The sequence below is a fragment of the Lagopus muta genome, chromosome 24, assembly GCF_023343835.1.
Source record: "Lagopus muta isolate bLagMut1 chromosome 24, bLagMut1 primary, whole genome shotgun sequence".
Lineage (NCBI taxonomy): Eukaryota > Metazoa > Chordata > Aves > Galliformes > Phasianidae > Lagopus > Lagopus muta.
The window spans coordinates 1,678,350-1,693,501 of NC_064456.1; the positions used below are offsets into that span (position 1 = coordinate 1,678,350).

The following is a 15,152-nucleotide window of genomic DNA, read 5'->3' on the forward strand; positions in this document are numbered from 1 at the left end:
CCGCGTAGGGCGAGTCTTCCAGCATCCCCTGCGCGCTCCCGCCCTGCTCAGCGGCTTCCGGTGCGCGCTGCGACTTCCGGCGGAGTGTGTGGCGGCGGGAGCGTGTGGCGGCGGCGGGCCGGGAGCAGCCATGGCGTACCGCGGGCAGGGCCAGAAGGTGCAGAAGGTGATGGTGCAGCCCATCGTATCCTTCTGCGGAGGGGCGGGGCCGGGGAGGGGTCTGCGGGGCGGGGCCGACGGGGAGCGGAGGGTAGGAGAGGCCCTGCGGGTCTCGCGCTGTACCGCTGAGTCGTTCCGTCCTTAACGCCGCGCTCAGAACCTCATCTTCCGCTACCTGCAGAACGTGAGTACCGCGGGGCGGGGGGTCGCGTTTCGGTTTGTGGCTTTCGGATGAACGGGTGCTGTTCGGGTGCATGAGAAGAGCCGTTCCCCTTTTGCACGGACATCTCTGTACCAGGAGCTGCCCCTGCGGTCGGGCGTGCAGCGGTGTTCCTTTGTGGCTGTTTCAAAATGCACGTTCTTGTGTAGCACAGACCCAATAGCCCAATGCCTACAAGGTTCTGCTTTTGGGAGATGTTTCAGAGCTGTTGGTTGCAAGGATTTCTTAATGCACAGAAAGAACAGCATTGCTTGAAGTGTTTGTTTTTGCTCACCCCATCGTTTTGCAGAGGTCCAGGATCCAGGTGTGGCTTTATGAGCAGGTGAACATGCGGATAGAAGGCTGCATCATTGTGAGTACCAAGATGTCCCCATGTTACTGTCAGTTTTCCAACAGATTCCCCCCTTGCTTGCTACCAAGAAAAATTAGTGCAAGGGAAAAAACTCTTCATACTTCTCTGATGATTAGTCTTAATGTGCAGCCCATGTTAGGAGAACCAATGATAGTTTGTACTGCTGTTGCTGAACTGAGTGCTTTTGCTGCTGATTTTTAGGGCTTTGATGAATATATGAACTTGGTGCTGGATGATGCAGAGGAGATTCACTCCAAAACAAAATCAAGGAAGCAATTGGGTATGTGAGCATGTCTGTGTAGCCTGAATGGTGTGTGCTGTGAAGGCTGGTTGGGTGAGCCTTGCTGGTAGCAGCACTTGAAGGTAAAAACACGTACCAAGTGTTGGTGTGGAAGTACAGTGGGCAGATGCTGGCTCAGTCTTTGTTCCTGCTGTTTTTCAAAGGTGGTGATTTTGTGGATGTAAAGCAGAATCTCTGTGCCTGATACGAGTTGTTATCTTCTAAATGTTGTCTCTGTGCACCTGAGGTATCTGGAGGAATCGGTCAAAACTCCTTTTGGCTGCTTCTAAACTTGGTAGCAATTCTCACACCTGCTGGGTCAACTCTGAGCCAAAGCAGGAGCCCCTTGGGTAGTGGTGTTTACTATTTACCACTGCTGGCGAAGATAAAAACTGTCTGTGATGAGGGATGCGTTGATTTAGATCAGGATTTTAGCGGGGACAGCATGCTGCTGGAGCAGAGATGGGGAGTGAGAGCTGAGAGTGGGTTGTGAGTGTGGGGCTGCCAGCAGGAAAGGGGCTCAGTGCAACCCTTCCCTCTATAACAGGGGCATCTTCTTGCAGGGATCTTCTGTCATGAGATGTTTTTTGAAAACATGAGGTGATTCTGGGATCTCTCTAATCCCCCGTTTCCTTTCTGTGTTGCAGGTCGGATCATGTTGAAAGGGGACAATATCACTCTTCTACAAAGTGTTTCTAACTAGAAGTTGCTGTTCTTAGAGCAGTGATTGCAGTTCAGAGTGGTTTGAGTGAATGAAGAAGGTTCTGGTGGGAGCCTGACCTGCTGGTAGATAGAAAGTTACATGTAACTGGCATTGCATGCTGAGCTAAAAGTCTCCTCCTTTTGTGGGAGTAATTTTTTTGTAGTTTGAAACAATACAGGATGCATTTCCCAAATAAATGTTTTTCACCTTGATTGTTAAATGTAAATCTGCTTGTTTTTATTCTTGTCTTTCTGTGACTGGAGAAGGCAGGGAAGTATCCATCAAGTGATCTGCTGTAGATCTGATAAGTTCCTGATCATTCTGTGCTTTTTGGGAAGCTATATGTGCAGTATGGGACAGGATGGGCTCTGGTGTCACTGGCAGACTTGAGCTTGCATGATCCTAATTAAGTTTGTTAGAGGTTTTACATGCAGTTGTCACAGCAACTGGTTTCCTTGAGTGCTTTCTGATAAATGAGATTTAATTTCTTGGATGTGTTAATTATGGATCAGTCAGCGAAAGCATCTTAGTGGGTTGGTGATGGATTTGAGGCTGTGGTGTAGGGATCCAGCATCACAAATTTATTAATACGTGTACACTGGTAAAATGTGGTTGGAAAGGGCAGCTGGTTGGGATGAAATCTGTAATTTCTTCTTTGGACAGCGTGTCTAGATTAAATCCTTGTGCTGTTAAGGAAGCTGGGATGTCAGACATGGCTGGGTTTTATCACTTGATTCGCTTTTATCATCCTCTGAAGGATCTGTGCTATTGAAGTTTCCATAAGAGAGCTGAGTTTCTCAGTCCATCAGCCAGAGATCAGTTCCCTGGCTTGCTTGGGACGAGGAGCCCCCTCTTGTTTTCCTGATTCAAAAGAAAAACCACCCCAGAAATAGGAAATAGGCTGTGATTGTAACTCAGAGGCTTTGAGTGAGGGATATTTCTGATGCAGTGCCTGCAAAATTCACTTGCCTGCATCTCTTTGTTGTTATGGAAAGGTCGTAGCCTTGAGACTTTTACCTGAAGTTAATTACTTGAGTTAATCATTTTTTCTTGCCAAATTTATGTGGGAAACACCACGCAGGAATGGAGTTGGGAAGAGCTTATTTAGCAGGGGCTCTGGTGCCTCGTGACACCTGGGTCCAGTTTAGGGCCACTGACGTAGCATTGACTCAGAGCCTGCCAGGGTCTGTCCTTCCTCCTCTGTGAGATTTGGGCATTAGGAGAAACAGCTCATTCTTATCAGTAGTGCTGCTGCCAACTCCAAATTGTGCCCTTCGAGTCGCTGTAATGCTTCCTAGAGCTCCTCTGCTCTCTGATGTTATCAAATTAGTGCGAATGAACATCAATATGGGAGTAGGCTACTGATGGGAGGAAGGAAGTCCAAGCTAATCAGCTCTGAAGCATCTCATGATAAGGCACCAAAATAGGCAGTAATTGTGTGCAGGGGGGAGTTGCAGAAGAAAATGAGAAGCTCCCAAGCAGGAAGCCACACAAACTGCAGAGAGCCTGCAGGAGAGTCCGAGTGTGTGTGAATGGCCAGGAGGAAATGCAGCCCCATTGTTTGTGCAGTGCTGCAGCCTGAGAACAGAGCTTCTAGGCATTAGCAGCACACAGATGGGGCTCAAAAACAATTCTGCTTTAGCCGAACTGCCTTCCCAAGAAGCACTTGTCTGTCCTCATAAAAACCACAGGGCTGACTCATCTAAATGCTTGCCGAATTTTTTTTTTTTACTTATTTATTTTTAAACCCCGAATTCTTTTAGCCTCCTGAGCTTTTCCAAGCTGGAGGCAGCCAGAAGGTAAGGTTTCATCGGGCAGTGCCAGATGGAGAGTGACCCGAGCTGGCTGCACAAGAGTGCCTTAGACAGAAGAGGGTGCTGCGGGCTCGGCCAGCTCCCTGCCCCTCCAGCTAAGTGTCATAAGCCTCCGCAGGAACACAGAGTTCCCCAGCATTCAAGCAGCTTCGTTGGCTCCCAGACAATCTGGAAGAAAGCAAACCGGGCTGTCTGGCGTGGAGCTGTGCTCTGTCGGGGCAGCAGCCAGGCAGGGTGCCTTTTCCTTCCCTGGTGGTGCCCTCTCCTTGTCCCTGCTGAGGTGTCCTGCTCCTGGAGGGAATGAGGAGCACGAGGCAGTGAGGAGGAGCAAGGTAGAGTGAATGCTTACAATTGAGCTCTGTGTTTAGAAAGCTCCCGTTGCTTGGCTTTCTGCTGTGTTGAAGCGTGTTGTGTTTGCTTTTGAAAGTACTTTAATGTGCAAATTCCTTTCCCTCCAGTGCCGAGTGAGGAGGAGCGGGGTGGGACTGGGGGTGGCTGAAGGCTCCTTATGAAGGAGCTTCTGTGAGGTGACGTTATGAGGAGTGCCCTGGCCTGCTGGATTGTCGTGATGTTGTGCTGTGGCAAAAAAATACCATACAGTCGTGTTCACACATCTCCAGGAAAGAAAATGCCCGTGGTGGAGATGGCCAGAGAAAGTTTTCTCACCACGAACAGCACTCAGGTAGCTGTCAGAAGCAAAACTTGAGCTGATGGTGGGTTCAGATACCACCTCCTCTTCCCTTTCGTAGGAATAGAGCTGGTTCTTCAAAAATGAGTAATAGAGACCTGTGTCTGTGCTAACGATGGCACAGGTTGAGTAAGACAGAGATCTCTTGGTACGGCGTTTCATTTTGAGACCATTGCTTTGATTGTGGCAGGCAGATGACGGCCCTCTCAGGTCCAGGTGGGGCTGTGCAATGTTTGCTTTGACTTTTTTTCTTTTTCTTTTAGCTGTTATCACCTTTAACAGCACTGGAAGGTACCTTGAGTAAATGTTTGCCTGCTGTCTCCGCTGTTGGCTTCAGGGTTCTGGGAAAAAGTCTGCATTTCTTCCCTGCTGCACTTGGGAATTGCTTGCCCTGGCCCAGCCCAGTCTTTTCATGGGACTGTGCTTGTGAAACAGCCCCGAGCAGGGAGGCAGAGTGCTCCTGGATTTCTTGAAGTGGAGTTTCTCAGTGGTTCTCTGCTAGGATGTGGGATGATTGTGCTGGAACCTGGATCTCAGAACCAGCCAACGGCCACCAGCAGTGCTTCTGTGTGTGCTTTCCCCTGCTCTTGAAAGTCACTGCTGCACTTTGCTCGCTTCCCTCAGGCTTTGTGGAGGTGCTGGGCTCAGACCCCAGGCAGGACACGGGCCTGGCTTGGCAGGAGGACCACAGGTGGGACTGGGGATGGGATTTGTATCTGTGTGGGCTTTACAAGGGGGGTGGAATCCCCTTCCCTCCACCCCGCAGCGTCCTTCTCTCAGAGCCTCACCACACTGTGCTTAGTGCACATAATCTGAGAGCGTATTTCAAGTACTGGGATGTTTTAAGGATTGTGTGCCTAAAAATAATAGTATCAAACTGACAACAGTGGAAGGTCAAAGACTCAAATGGCTTAGAAGCTGTACCCTTAGGGCAGCATCTGAATAGGGATAACTTGTGCGGAGGACAGAGACAGGAGCTCAGGAAGAGCAGCCTGAAATGGTGCTGTCACCCTGAAGTCCCTGCTTGCTGTTCTGGTTCCAGTCTTGCACAGAGGTGGAAGAGTTTTTGGGACCTCTTTCTCCTTTCTTCTCTATGGGTAATAAAAAATGGTCTTAAGTCTGAAGACAAGATTGGTATCCGTCCAAAGCAGATCAGATGCCTGGGGAGAGGAGTTTGCTGTGCAGCCATTTCACCCTTCTCCCCCTGAAGTCCCTGCTGAAGGGTTCTCACCGTACACAATGCCAAGAACTGGCTGCAGCAGGTTTTGTTCGCAGCGCTACCCTCCGTTGGCAGCCCACACACAAGGTGCCCAGCATGGCTGCCCCCCCCATCGTGCCTTTTCACATTCATACCCACCAGGGGCATCATTACTATTGTTTGTAACATCTCTTGGAAAAATGAGTCATGGGCATTTTGCCTGCCCTCAGCAGGGACACTCTGCCACATTAGCAGCAGCAACGCCCGCCCCCTGCTCTGCTGCCTCGCATACCAGCGGGCCCCTGCGTGCAAGGAGCTGGACTTGTGTTGCTGAGCTTGCTTGACGCTGCTGCTTTTCTACCGGCCTAACCTGGGCCCCAGGGAGGGTTTTACTCCCTGCTTTGCATGCAAAGGAGTTCAGCACGAGGTGCCGTTTTGCCCTTTTCCTGCAGGTTGTCTTCTCTCCTGTGCCTTGAGCTAGGATATTTAAGCCCAGGTTTCCTGCACTCATCTTTGGGCCGTGCTCCTTACCCAGCGTGTTGTCGTGGTGCCTAATGTTCGGTTTGGTCTCCTGCAGCAGGGATGGGGATGTTTCTTTACAGCTCTGCTTGGTGTGGAATCTCGCTGCAGGACTTGGGGCACGATAAAACAAAGCCATGTGGTCGCTGGAGGTTTGGGCAGTTTGTATTGCTCACACATGAGTGTTCATTACTCACCATAAGACCCAGGATGCCTGGGTCCTATTCCAGATTTTGCTTATTTCACCAGAAAAGTCATATGGGATCAGGTTTGCCCAAGGGCTTGTTTTGTTGCAAGGGCAAGAGCTCCACCAGTAAACTCAACTCACCTCCCTGTCCAGCCCTGATGCTGGCTCTGCTTTTCAGATTTTGCCCTTATCTGCTGTTCTTCAGTCTCTCATCTTCAAAATAGGAGCAATATCTAATAGCCCCCTGGGGTGCTGGCTGATGGAGCGATGCGATGTCCTCGGCTGAGCGGAGCAGCACTGCACACCGACCCGCTGTCTCTGCAGCTCTCCTGCTGCCTGCCAATCTGCTTCCCAAATAAATCAGTCTTTTCCGGGGATGCTCCCCTGTGCTCTCAGTTGGATGGGGCTCAGAGCAGAGTTAAGGAGGTGGTCCAAGCGGTGGCTTTGGTGAACTGAGCTGGTAGCAGGGCCAGCGCCAGCTGGTGGGGCATCGTGCACAGCTTCCAGAGCTGGGCTGCCTTTTGTGCATTAGGATGTTATGAAACAAAGGAGCAGTGAGAGCACCCCAGCTCCCCGCAGAGCATTGGAGGTGCTGGCTGCTCCCAGGGCCCCCACTTTGCCCCACACAGGTGTCAGGGCACCGATGGGCAGCGCTGGCGGCGGGTACCAGCATCCGCTCCTTCAAAGGCTTTGTTCTCACTCGGAGCACAGCAGACCTTGTTGCACCCCTGCCTCCTCCCCAAAGTACAGTGTTTTGGAGCCCATCCCTTTATCGTAAATCAACAACAGAGCTAATATTTCATATCGAGGAAGTGAGATAATATCAGAGCCCAAGGTGGGCTCTGAAATGGGTGCGTGAGACGTGCGCTAGTTTGGGGGGAGAGGGAAAGGGGGGCTGCGGTAGGAACTCTTTATCTGAGAGGAAATTGTTTTATTTGAGGGGCTGAGAGCGCATGCGTGTGTGTCTGTGTTTGTGTAAGTCAGCCTTGCTGGGAGCGTGAGCGAGCTCCTGGTGCAGGATGGGATCACTGCCCAGATCTGTGTGGCACCAGGGCTGGGGATGGTCACTGCCAGCAGTACCCCCTCCCAGCTCTCAGCAGCCTGGGGCTGAGCTGCCTGCGCTGTGCTCAAGCTTTGCTGCTCCCCTGCAATGCGATTGTCCCTTTCTGAGGTGGTGGCAGGGGCTGAGGGTCAGCTGGCACCCAGGCAGCACCAAGGTGCACGTGGGCAGTGGGGAAAGACGCTCGGTGGCAGCTGGTCTGAGCACAGATCTCAGTGTCCTTTCAGCCCTCTGGCACAAAGGCTGCCATCCAGAAGGTGGGGGGGAGCAAAGGGGAGCAGGCTGTGCAAAACAGCTCTTCCAGCTCCTTTGGTTTATCTGGGAAGGTGCACAGACCCCTGAGGAAGGGGGCTGTGCTCTGTGCCTGCTGGCAGAGTATGGCAGAGCTGTTCCAAGCTGCTTGAGTTTCTGCAGGGTGATGTCCCTGGCCCTCACCCCAGGCCCACCCTCAGCTCTGGGGGTGACTCACTCCCTTCCCCAGCTCCTGGAGCAGCCCTTTGCTCTAAGGGTGTCCTGGAGAATGTCTTTCCTGCTCTGCCCATCTCCCGCTGTGCTGGGGCAGGCCTGCAGGGCTCAGCCACGGACTGGGGACAATTCCCCAGGATTTCCATCCCCTCCCCAGTTTTGCATGGCGCTCAGATTTATTTTTACATAGGAAGGTGCTATGCAAACAGGTCTCCAGCCTGGGGTGCTGCACAGGCAGCAGAGCAGGGAGCCAGGGCTGAGTTGTCCTTTCTCCAGGTACTGTGCTTTGCAGCAGACAGGCAGATGCCCTTTGTGCCGCGTGCTTGGGCAGCGATGGCTTTCTGGGGATGCTGTGGGCTTAAACAGAGATGCTACAAAGTGTTCCCACGTCTCCTGTGGGTTCAGAGGGATCAGCAGCAGCTATTCCCAACAGGGCAGTGGGACACGGCAGGGCAACGGCTGGGACACCCCCGGTTCCCTCGGCAGCAGCACAGGAGCTTGGTGATGCAGAGAGGGGCTCAGCTCGCCTTGTTTGCATTGGTTTTTGCTCCCTGCTTGGATGGGTGGTCCTGCTGCCCCTGCCCACACTGCACCCTGGCCTGGGTGGGTGCTTCAACACATCGTGCCTTTTTAGGAAGGGTGGCAAAGAGAGGGGGGTGGGAAGGGAACATGCCTGCCTCATTATTTAGCGTCCCACACACGGAGCCTGCCTGGCCCTCGGGAAACCTCCATCCACGGCGCGGCTGGGATCTGCAGCGAAAGCAAACAATGGGATCCCCAGAGACAACAATGCCCCATTGTCCTTTGAAGCCCTAACAATGAAACAATGGATCCCAGACCGCCTCGCCGGTTCCCAGGCACGCCCCCCGCGCTCCGCCCGCTGCCCGGTGCTGCCTGGCCTCGGGGCTTTGCGCCGTCCCCGAGGAGCCCCCGGCCCCGTTCCCATCCCGCACCCAACCTCTCCCATCTGTCCCCTGTTTGTGGGGTGAGCCCCGGGGTCCTGCAGCCTCCCAGCCCCTCGCTGGTTGTTCCTGAGAGCAGAAGGAAGCGGCTTCCAGCGGAGCTTTGATCCTCGGGGTTTCATCAGCGTTAGGGATGGAGCGATCCTGCGAGGTCCCGCCGTGCGAGCCCTGGAGAACAATGCGGCGTTGTTGTTCCTGGGGATGGCCTCTCGTCAGCTCTGAAGGTTTCCTCATACGTCCTCTGCTGGGGCAGAAGCCATCACGATGGCAGTGCCCACCCCAAGCCCCCGAGCGCTGCATGGGAGGCAGAGCTGAGGACGGGGTGCAGGGTCCCATTTCCCTGCAGGAGCCCCAGTTCTTCTGCCCCGAGCCGCTCCAGGGCATCTCTGCCCTCTGTCTCTGCTTCCTGGCTGCAACCAGCCAGCCCCAAAGGAGCCGGGCCAGGCCTGCAGCTGCTCTGTGCTCCTGCAGAGCTGCTGGGAGCTGACTGGGAGCAGCGCTGCTCATCCCATAGCTGGCTCCCTAGACACTCTAAGGTAGCTTTAACCACCAGGGCGGCCTGGCCAGGCTCTGGCATGGCGTGAACAAAGGCTGTGGCATGTGGTCACCATTGTGCATGGTGAGGTCTGCAATCATCCGCTAAGAGAGCAGAGCTGGGGTGACGTTCTGCCTCTGTTCCATGCCTTTGCCACGTGTCACAACCCCACTCTGAACCCAGTGCAGGGCCGGGGAACAACAGGACCCCCTTTTGCCCCAAGGCATGGTCGGGCTCAGCCTCCTCCCAGCTTTGGGATGGAGCTCTGAGCCCCCGCTCCTCCCGCTTACCTACCGGCAGCCAAACCCACCTGAATAGGTAATGAATGGAGGAGAAAAAAGAGCCCCGAGCACATTGTGCTTCCAATGGGCCGGGAACAATTGCTAAATACAAATCACACAGAGAAAAAGGAGAGAGAGAGAGACAAAAGAAAGAACCCCGGCACAAAGGAGAGGAATGAAATGGTAAGTAAAGTCAAACAAAAAGGAGCCGGGCTGAGACAAAAGGAGGGAACAATATCCCCGAGGCAATAGGCTCCTGAACAATGGGGACAGTGACAGCGGCACAAAGGCACACTGTTTGCAAGTAGACGTTATCTCACACAGCCACTGGCAGGCCTGGCCGTGGCGCTTCTATTTTCAGGGATGCTTTTGTGCTGCGCTGAACAATATTCCTTGCATGGCTGCAGATAGAGAGATGAGAGGGGGGCTCGTTCTTTTTTTTCTTCTTTCTTTTTTTTTTCCTTTGCCTTCCCGGTGCCAGCTCTGTCATAAAAACAGGTCTGGCCCTTCTGAGAGCTGGGCAGGGCAGGCGGGCAGCGCAGACCTCACTGCAAGGCTGCTGGAGCATCGCCTGGCAGCGATGAGCGTGGCTGCACGGCCGTGGTATGGTCAGCACCCCAGCCTCTCGGGGTGGGGTGTTGGATGGCTCGCATCCAGCCCTTATCAGCCCCGTGTGTGCTTGTGAGCCTGAAGGCAGAACCGGGCAGACCAGAAGGATGGCTTTTCCTGGCTGCTGTTGCAACAGAACAGTGGAGGTTGAAACACTGGGAGGAATGTGGGACTTCTAGCAGGCTGGGACGCTGCTGTGCCTGTCTCCAGCTCTGTGACCGTGGAAGAGGCACCCAGCATGCGATGGCACCGCCTTGAGGGTCGGTCAAGGCTCTGCAGACATCCAGCCTGCAGATCAGGATGGCCATCAGATGGCTTTTCCCAGCCTTTTCAGGAGGGTTTGTGGATTCTGGTGAATCTGGTCCCGCACTTTTGGTCCCGTTCTCTCATGCAAAACCCTTCTGCAGATGCTCCCAGGTTGTGCCCTTGGCCATGATGCTGGACTGGGGTCACAGCAGCATCCATCAATGGCACAGGGCTGTCACTGCAGGGCAAAACACCCGACCTGCAGCACCCCATCTGATCAGCCACGGCGCGATGTCCCCCCTGAGATCTGCTGCCATGCCAAGACAAACCATGGGGATGTCACTGAGGTACCCCAAAGTGATTTATAGCAGGAGAAGTCGGGGTGTTGCGAAGGCAGCGTCAGAGCGAGCTGATATCGGTGCTGATCTGACACCCAGCATTGCAGCTGGGCTCTGGCACTCGCTGCTGATATCCATCATGTTATCTCAGGGTACATCCTGTTGCTAAGTTTGGCTGCTTCCTCCAGTTAACAGCTGTCACTGCTGTGAGATACAGATGTTTAAACGTGTGTTTTGGGGATGGCACAGGGGGTGTGGTGGTGTTTGGTGGGAAGGGACCCCATGGTTGCATAGCGAGCCCTTTGATGCTGCGGTGAGCAGAGCCGTGCCCTGCAGATCCCGATGGGATCGGCCTCACCGAGGTCTATGGGAGGGGGGGGGGGGGGGAACATTTGGGGCATTAAATCAAAGCAAAGCAACGGCGCCGCGCATTGAAGTCGCTCTCGGAGGAAAACGGTTCCCTGATCCTGGCCGCCCCGTATCTGATTCTGTGGTCGTGTTTGTGCTGTGAGCGCTGCCTCGAGGCGCCGTGCTGCAGCGCTCTCTCGAAACTCAAGCCCTTTGCTGCGTCTTTGCTCACCGTCCGCCCCAGCAGTGGCCTGGCAGCGCTGCTCCTCTCCCAGCCCTGCTTCTTCCCGACGCAGTTCTGCGAAGTCCGAGCTCTCTGCTGCAATTAGCCGGTGCTTAAGCCCTCGCTAACCCTTAACGTGCCGATCACAATCGTAACGATTAGTAAGAGCGCTCCGCGCATCCTGCAGTGCCGCACATCTAAAGATTACACTCGGTAATTAATTAAGCCCGATCCCCCCCTCCCTGCTTCCCTCAGAGAGGAGAAAAAATTGCTGAGAGTCTCTTAAGAAAGGACATAAAGGCAGGGAAACCCGGCACCGACGCAAGACAAATGGGGATTTTGAAGACAATCCGGGCCGGGCCCATGTGACCCGAGAGTGGACGAGGCAGGAGAAAGGATAAAAATGCCAAGCACAGAGCGGGGACAGAAAACAACCGCCAGCTTCAAAACCCGGGGTAAAGAAAAGCTCCAAGATGAAGGGAGTGACAAAGCATCAAAGGGACGAGAAACCAAAGGCGTTGGAACAAAGGACAAGCTGGAACAAAGGACCAAAGAGAGGAGAACAAAAGCACAAAATAGAAAACAAAGAGGGGGGGGGGACAAGAAAAAACCCCTCTGTCGCTGTGCTGGAGGGTCCGGCCGGTGGGCGGTGGGTGGCACAAGCACAGCCGTGCTCCTACTGGAGCCCAACCGGGAGCGAAGGGCCCCGAGCCCACGGCTGCCTTTGAACCACAGCCGACGGGTTCGGCCCCCAGCGCCGCGTCCCGGGTGGCAGCAGGGAGCCCGGGGACGTGGCTGTGCCACCGCGCTGCCCCCAGCCCTGCCTGCCCGCTGGGTGGTCCAGGCACCCCCTCCCACCCCCTGCAGCTCTGCGGTGCGGCCTGCTCAGCATCGCCCCGCGCTGCCCCAGCCCAGCTTCGGGCTGCCAGGATGGCTGTGTGCTCCCCACCCCACGGCCTTCCCCTAGGAAGGCAGCAGCAGGCTGTGTGTGTGTGGCTTGCTGTGACCAAGGGGCTGGCTGTGTTTTGAGTGGGGACAGAGGTGTTCAGGTTGGGAACAGAGTGGCAGAGATGCCTCGTGTTTTTGCTCTCCCCATTTTGGAGCTGGAGTTCTGTTGGTGCTTGGAGGCATGCGATGGGTACCCAGGGTTGGGCGGATGGTGATGGTCACAGCACCCAGAGGTGGTGGTGAGGGATGGGGGTGGTGGTGGGCAGGAGCCTCTCCAGAGCCCAGGGTGCTCAGAGCTGCACTCTGTCCTCCTGCCTGCGGTGCTTTGGCTACTTATAGCTGCAATGCATTTGGAAGCATTGGGGGCCCCCTGTGTCTTTCAACAATGCCAATGTGACAGGGTTTTGGGACACCCCAACCCTGGGATGCTGTCTGTGCTTTGGCCCTTTGCCCTGGGTGCCTCTCTGCTCCTGTGTGGGCAAATGCTAGCAAAAGTCACCTGTGGTCAGGGTCTGCACTGGGAGGGGTGGTCCAGGGCACAGTGAGAGCCAGGATTTTAGCTGGCACCTTGTGCACGCCACTCTCTCAAGGAGAGAACCTTGACCTTCCTTCTGCTCGTGCACTGGCTGAGGTTCACCTGTGCCTTCAGCCCTTTGCCCCCTGCCAGCTCTGCTTTCCTGTAGAGCCACAATTTGCTCAATTTTACTTTGGTGTTTTCTTTGGTTGTTTTTTTTTTTCTGTTGAGCTCTCTCTGCATGCTGGTGGAGCTGCTCTCCCTGCAGAGCCATCCCAGAGCATCTTGGTTTTATTACAGCCAGATTAGAGCCTGTAAGGCTGCGGGCAGACTCCCTGCAGGAGCCGAGCAGTGCCTGTGCTGGGGAGGAAAGCAGCATGGAGCTCCAGCACCTCGGGGGAATGGGGTTTGAGGGGGGGGGGGGACAATCAGCAGGTTGATTCCTGCAGCTCTGCTCAGAGCCTGTGCTGTGATGAGCAGGGGACACGCTGCTGACGTGGGGGGCTTTGGGCACCTCTGTCACAGCAGTCTTCCCCCAGTGCCTACATTGGACTCGATGATCCTGATGGGTCCCTTCCCAGTTGGGATATTGGATGTTTCTGTGATGCTGTGTTCCCACTCTCAGCCCCACACCCGGACACCCTGGCTGCAGGGGACCCTTGGTGTGCCACGTCCCAATGGCCCTCAAGATGCGAATGCAAAGTGAGGAGACAGCCCTGGAGCTGACGCTCAGTTTCAAGAGAGTTTGAGCTTCTCCATCAGCACTGTCATATCAGCTCGGCCCCAATGGGCTGCAGATGTCTGTCTGTCTGTCTGCCCGTGTGTGTGTGCACACCCACACAGTGCAAGCCCACCTTACATGTGCCCCCCTTGGCTGTGTGAGGGACTTTTGGGGCAGTGATTTGGGTCCCGCTGAGGCAGTGGCAGCAGTGTTGCCTAGGTTCCTGTATGGATGGGGAACTGTGTGGCTCACTCCCTGCTCTCAATGGCTTTGCAGCTTTCCCAGGCTGGTGAGGAGCAAAGCACATGCCCAATCCCAAACAATGGGTCCACTTCCGTGCAGGAAGCAAGGTCGGATTTGTTCTCCCTGCTTTGCCCCCTCTGGCCAGTTATAAAGGGGCCAAGCCATTGTCTGAACCATTTCCATGACTCAGGCAACAGCATCCTGAGATCTGGAGGCTGGGACTTGCAGCCAGCACAAAGCTGGAGGCATTGCTCCTGTGGCTGGAGGCCCCGCAGGCTGCATGGACGGGTGGGGGGGCTTGGGAAAAGGAAGGCGAGTGCTGGCTGTGCCTTTCCCCTCCATGCCCCCTGCACTGGAGGCAGCGAGATCTTTGCCCCCCACCAGCTTTCCTGGTCCCTCCACCCATTGTCCCAGCTTCCTTCTGCTGAGGAAAGCAGAACGCTGCAGGGGGAACCACAGGCATGGAGCTGCCCTGGTTGTGAGCCTGGATGTGGCCAGGTGGGGAGAGATAGAGCTACAGAAGCACCACATGAGCCCCTCTGGAGGGGTGAGGACCATCTCTGCATCATCACATCCACCTGGTGCCCGTGGTCCTGAGGATGCCATGTGGGTTCTAGGATCCTTGCGATGCTCCATGTGTCCTAGGGGTTGGTCTGTGGATCTTGGGATGCTTTGTGGATACTGGGGCTGCTCCATGGGTCCCGGGGATGTTTTGTGGATCCCAGTGATGCTCTGTGGCTGTTGGTGATGTTCTGTGTGTGCTGGCAGTGCCCTGCAGAAGGTGGAGAGAAGGTGCAGGTGCACCCGGTGTTGCTTGAAGGAGGATGTGACAAGGAGCAGAGCTGGGCTGAGGAGAAGGTCTGTGTGTGGTGACAGCCCCAGCTGGGCCACCTCAGCCCAGCACCCATCTGGGGGTGATGCCTGAGCCAGGGAGCTGCAATGGGCGCCCAGTGGAGAAGCCACCGGGGCCACCACGACCACCGCCAGGAAGGAACGGAAAGTGAAAGTCCGTGGCCGCTCCTCCGGGCTGGCTGTTGCCATGACGACCCGAACAAAGCCTCTTCTCCCTCTTTTGGGTTTAATTGTGTGGGTCCTCAGCCCCTTTGTTAATTGTTTCCCCTTCTGGTTCGGGGATGCGCCTCTGCCTGCTGAGCTGTGGGGTCTGTGGGGCGGCCGGGGGCCATTCCTGCTATGGGACAGGATGGGGGGCTTTGGGAGGGTCGGGGGGCAGCGGATGGGGGAGCTGCCTTTGCATCCCACCCTGCTGCAGGTCTGCAGCTCACTGCACAGCTCCACGTGCATTGCAGGGCTCAGTTTCTCCACCTGTAAAACGGGAACGTAGGAGGATGCAGAATCTCTTTGACATGCGGGGTTCTACTTTTGCTTCCAGACGCTCCCGTGCTTTGTGTTTAATGTTCTGGGTTGATGCCAGGAGCTCTCCCAGGTCACTCCTGACCTCACTTTTCCCTCTGCGTTGTGCTCACAGTGAAGCTGCAGCTCAAGCACATTTCTTTACTCCTTTCCCTGCAACGGTGATGG

The 15,152-nt window shown here is 55.1% G+C and overlaps 1 protein-coding gene across 1 annotated transcript; it reads left to right on the forward strand.

Annotated features, from left to right (window-relative positions):
- The first annotated feature begins 14 nt into the window (after positions 1–14).
- Positions 15–1,926, forward strand: SNRPE (small nuclear ribonucleoprotein polypeptide E). Its single transcript, XM_048926186.1, has 5 exons — positions 15–184; positions 317–343; positions 669–731; positions 933–1,011; positions 1,659–1,926. Exons 1-5 carry the CDS (start codon positions 131–133, stop codon positions 1,712–1,714), a joined length of 279 nt encoding a protein of 92 aa, XP_048782143.1. The 5' UTR covers positions 15–130; the 3' UTR covers positions 1,715–1,926.
- The last annotated feature ends 13,226 nt before the right edge of the window (positions 1,927–15,152 follow it).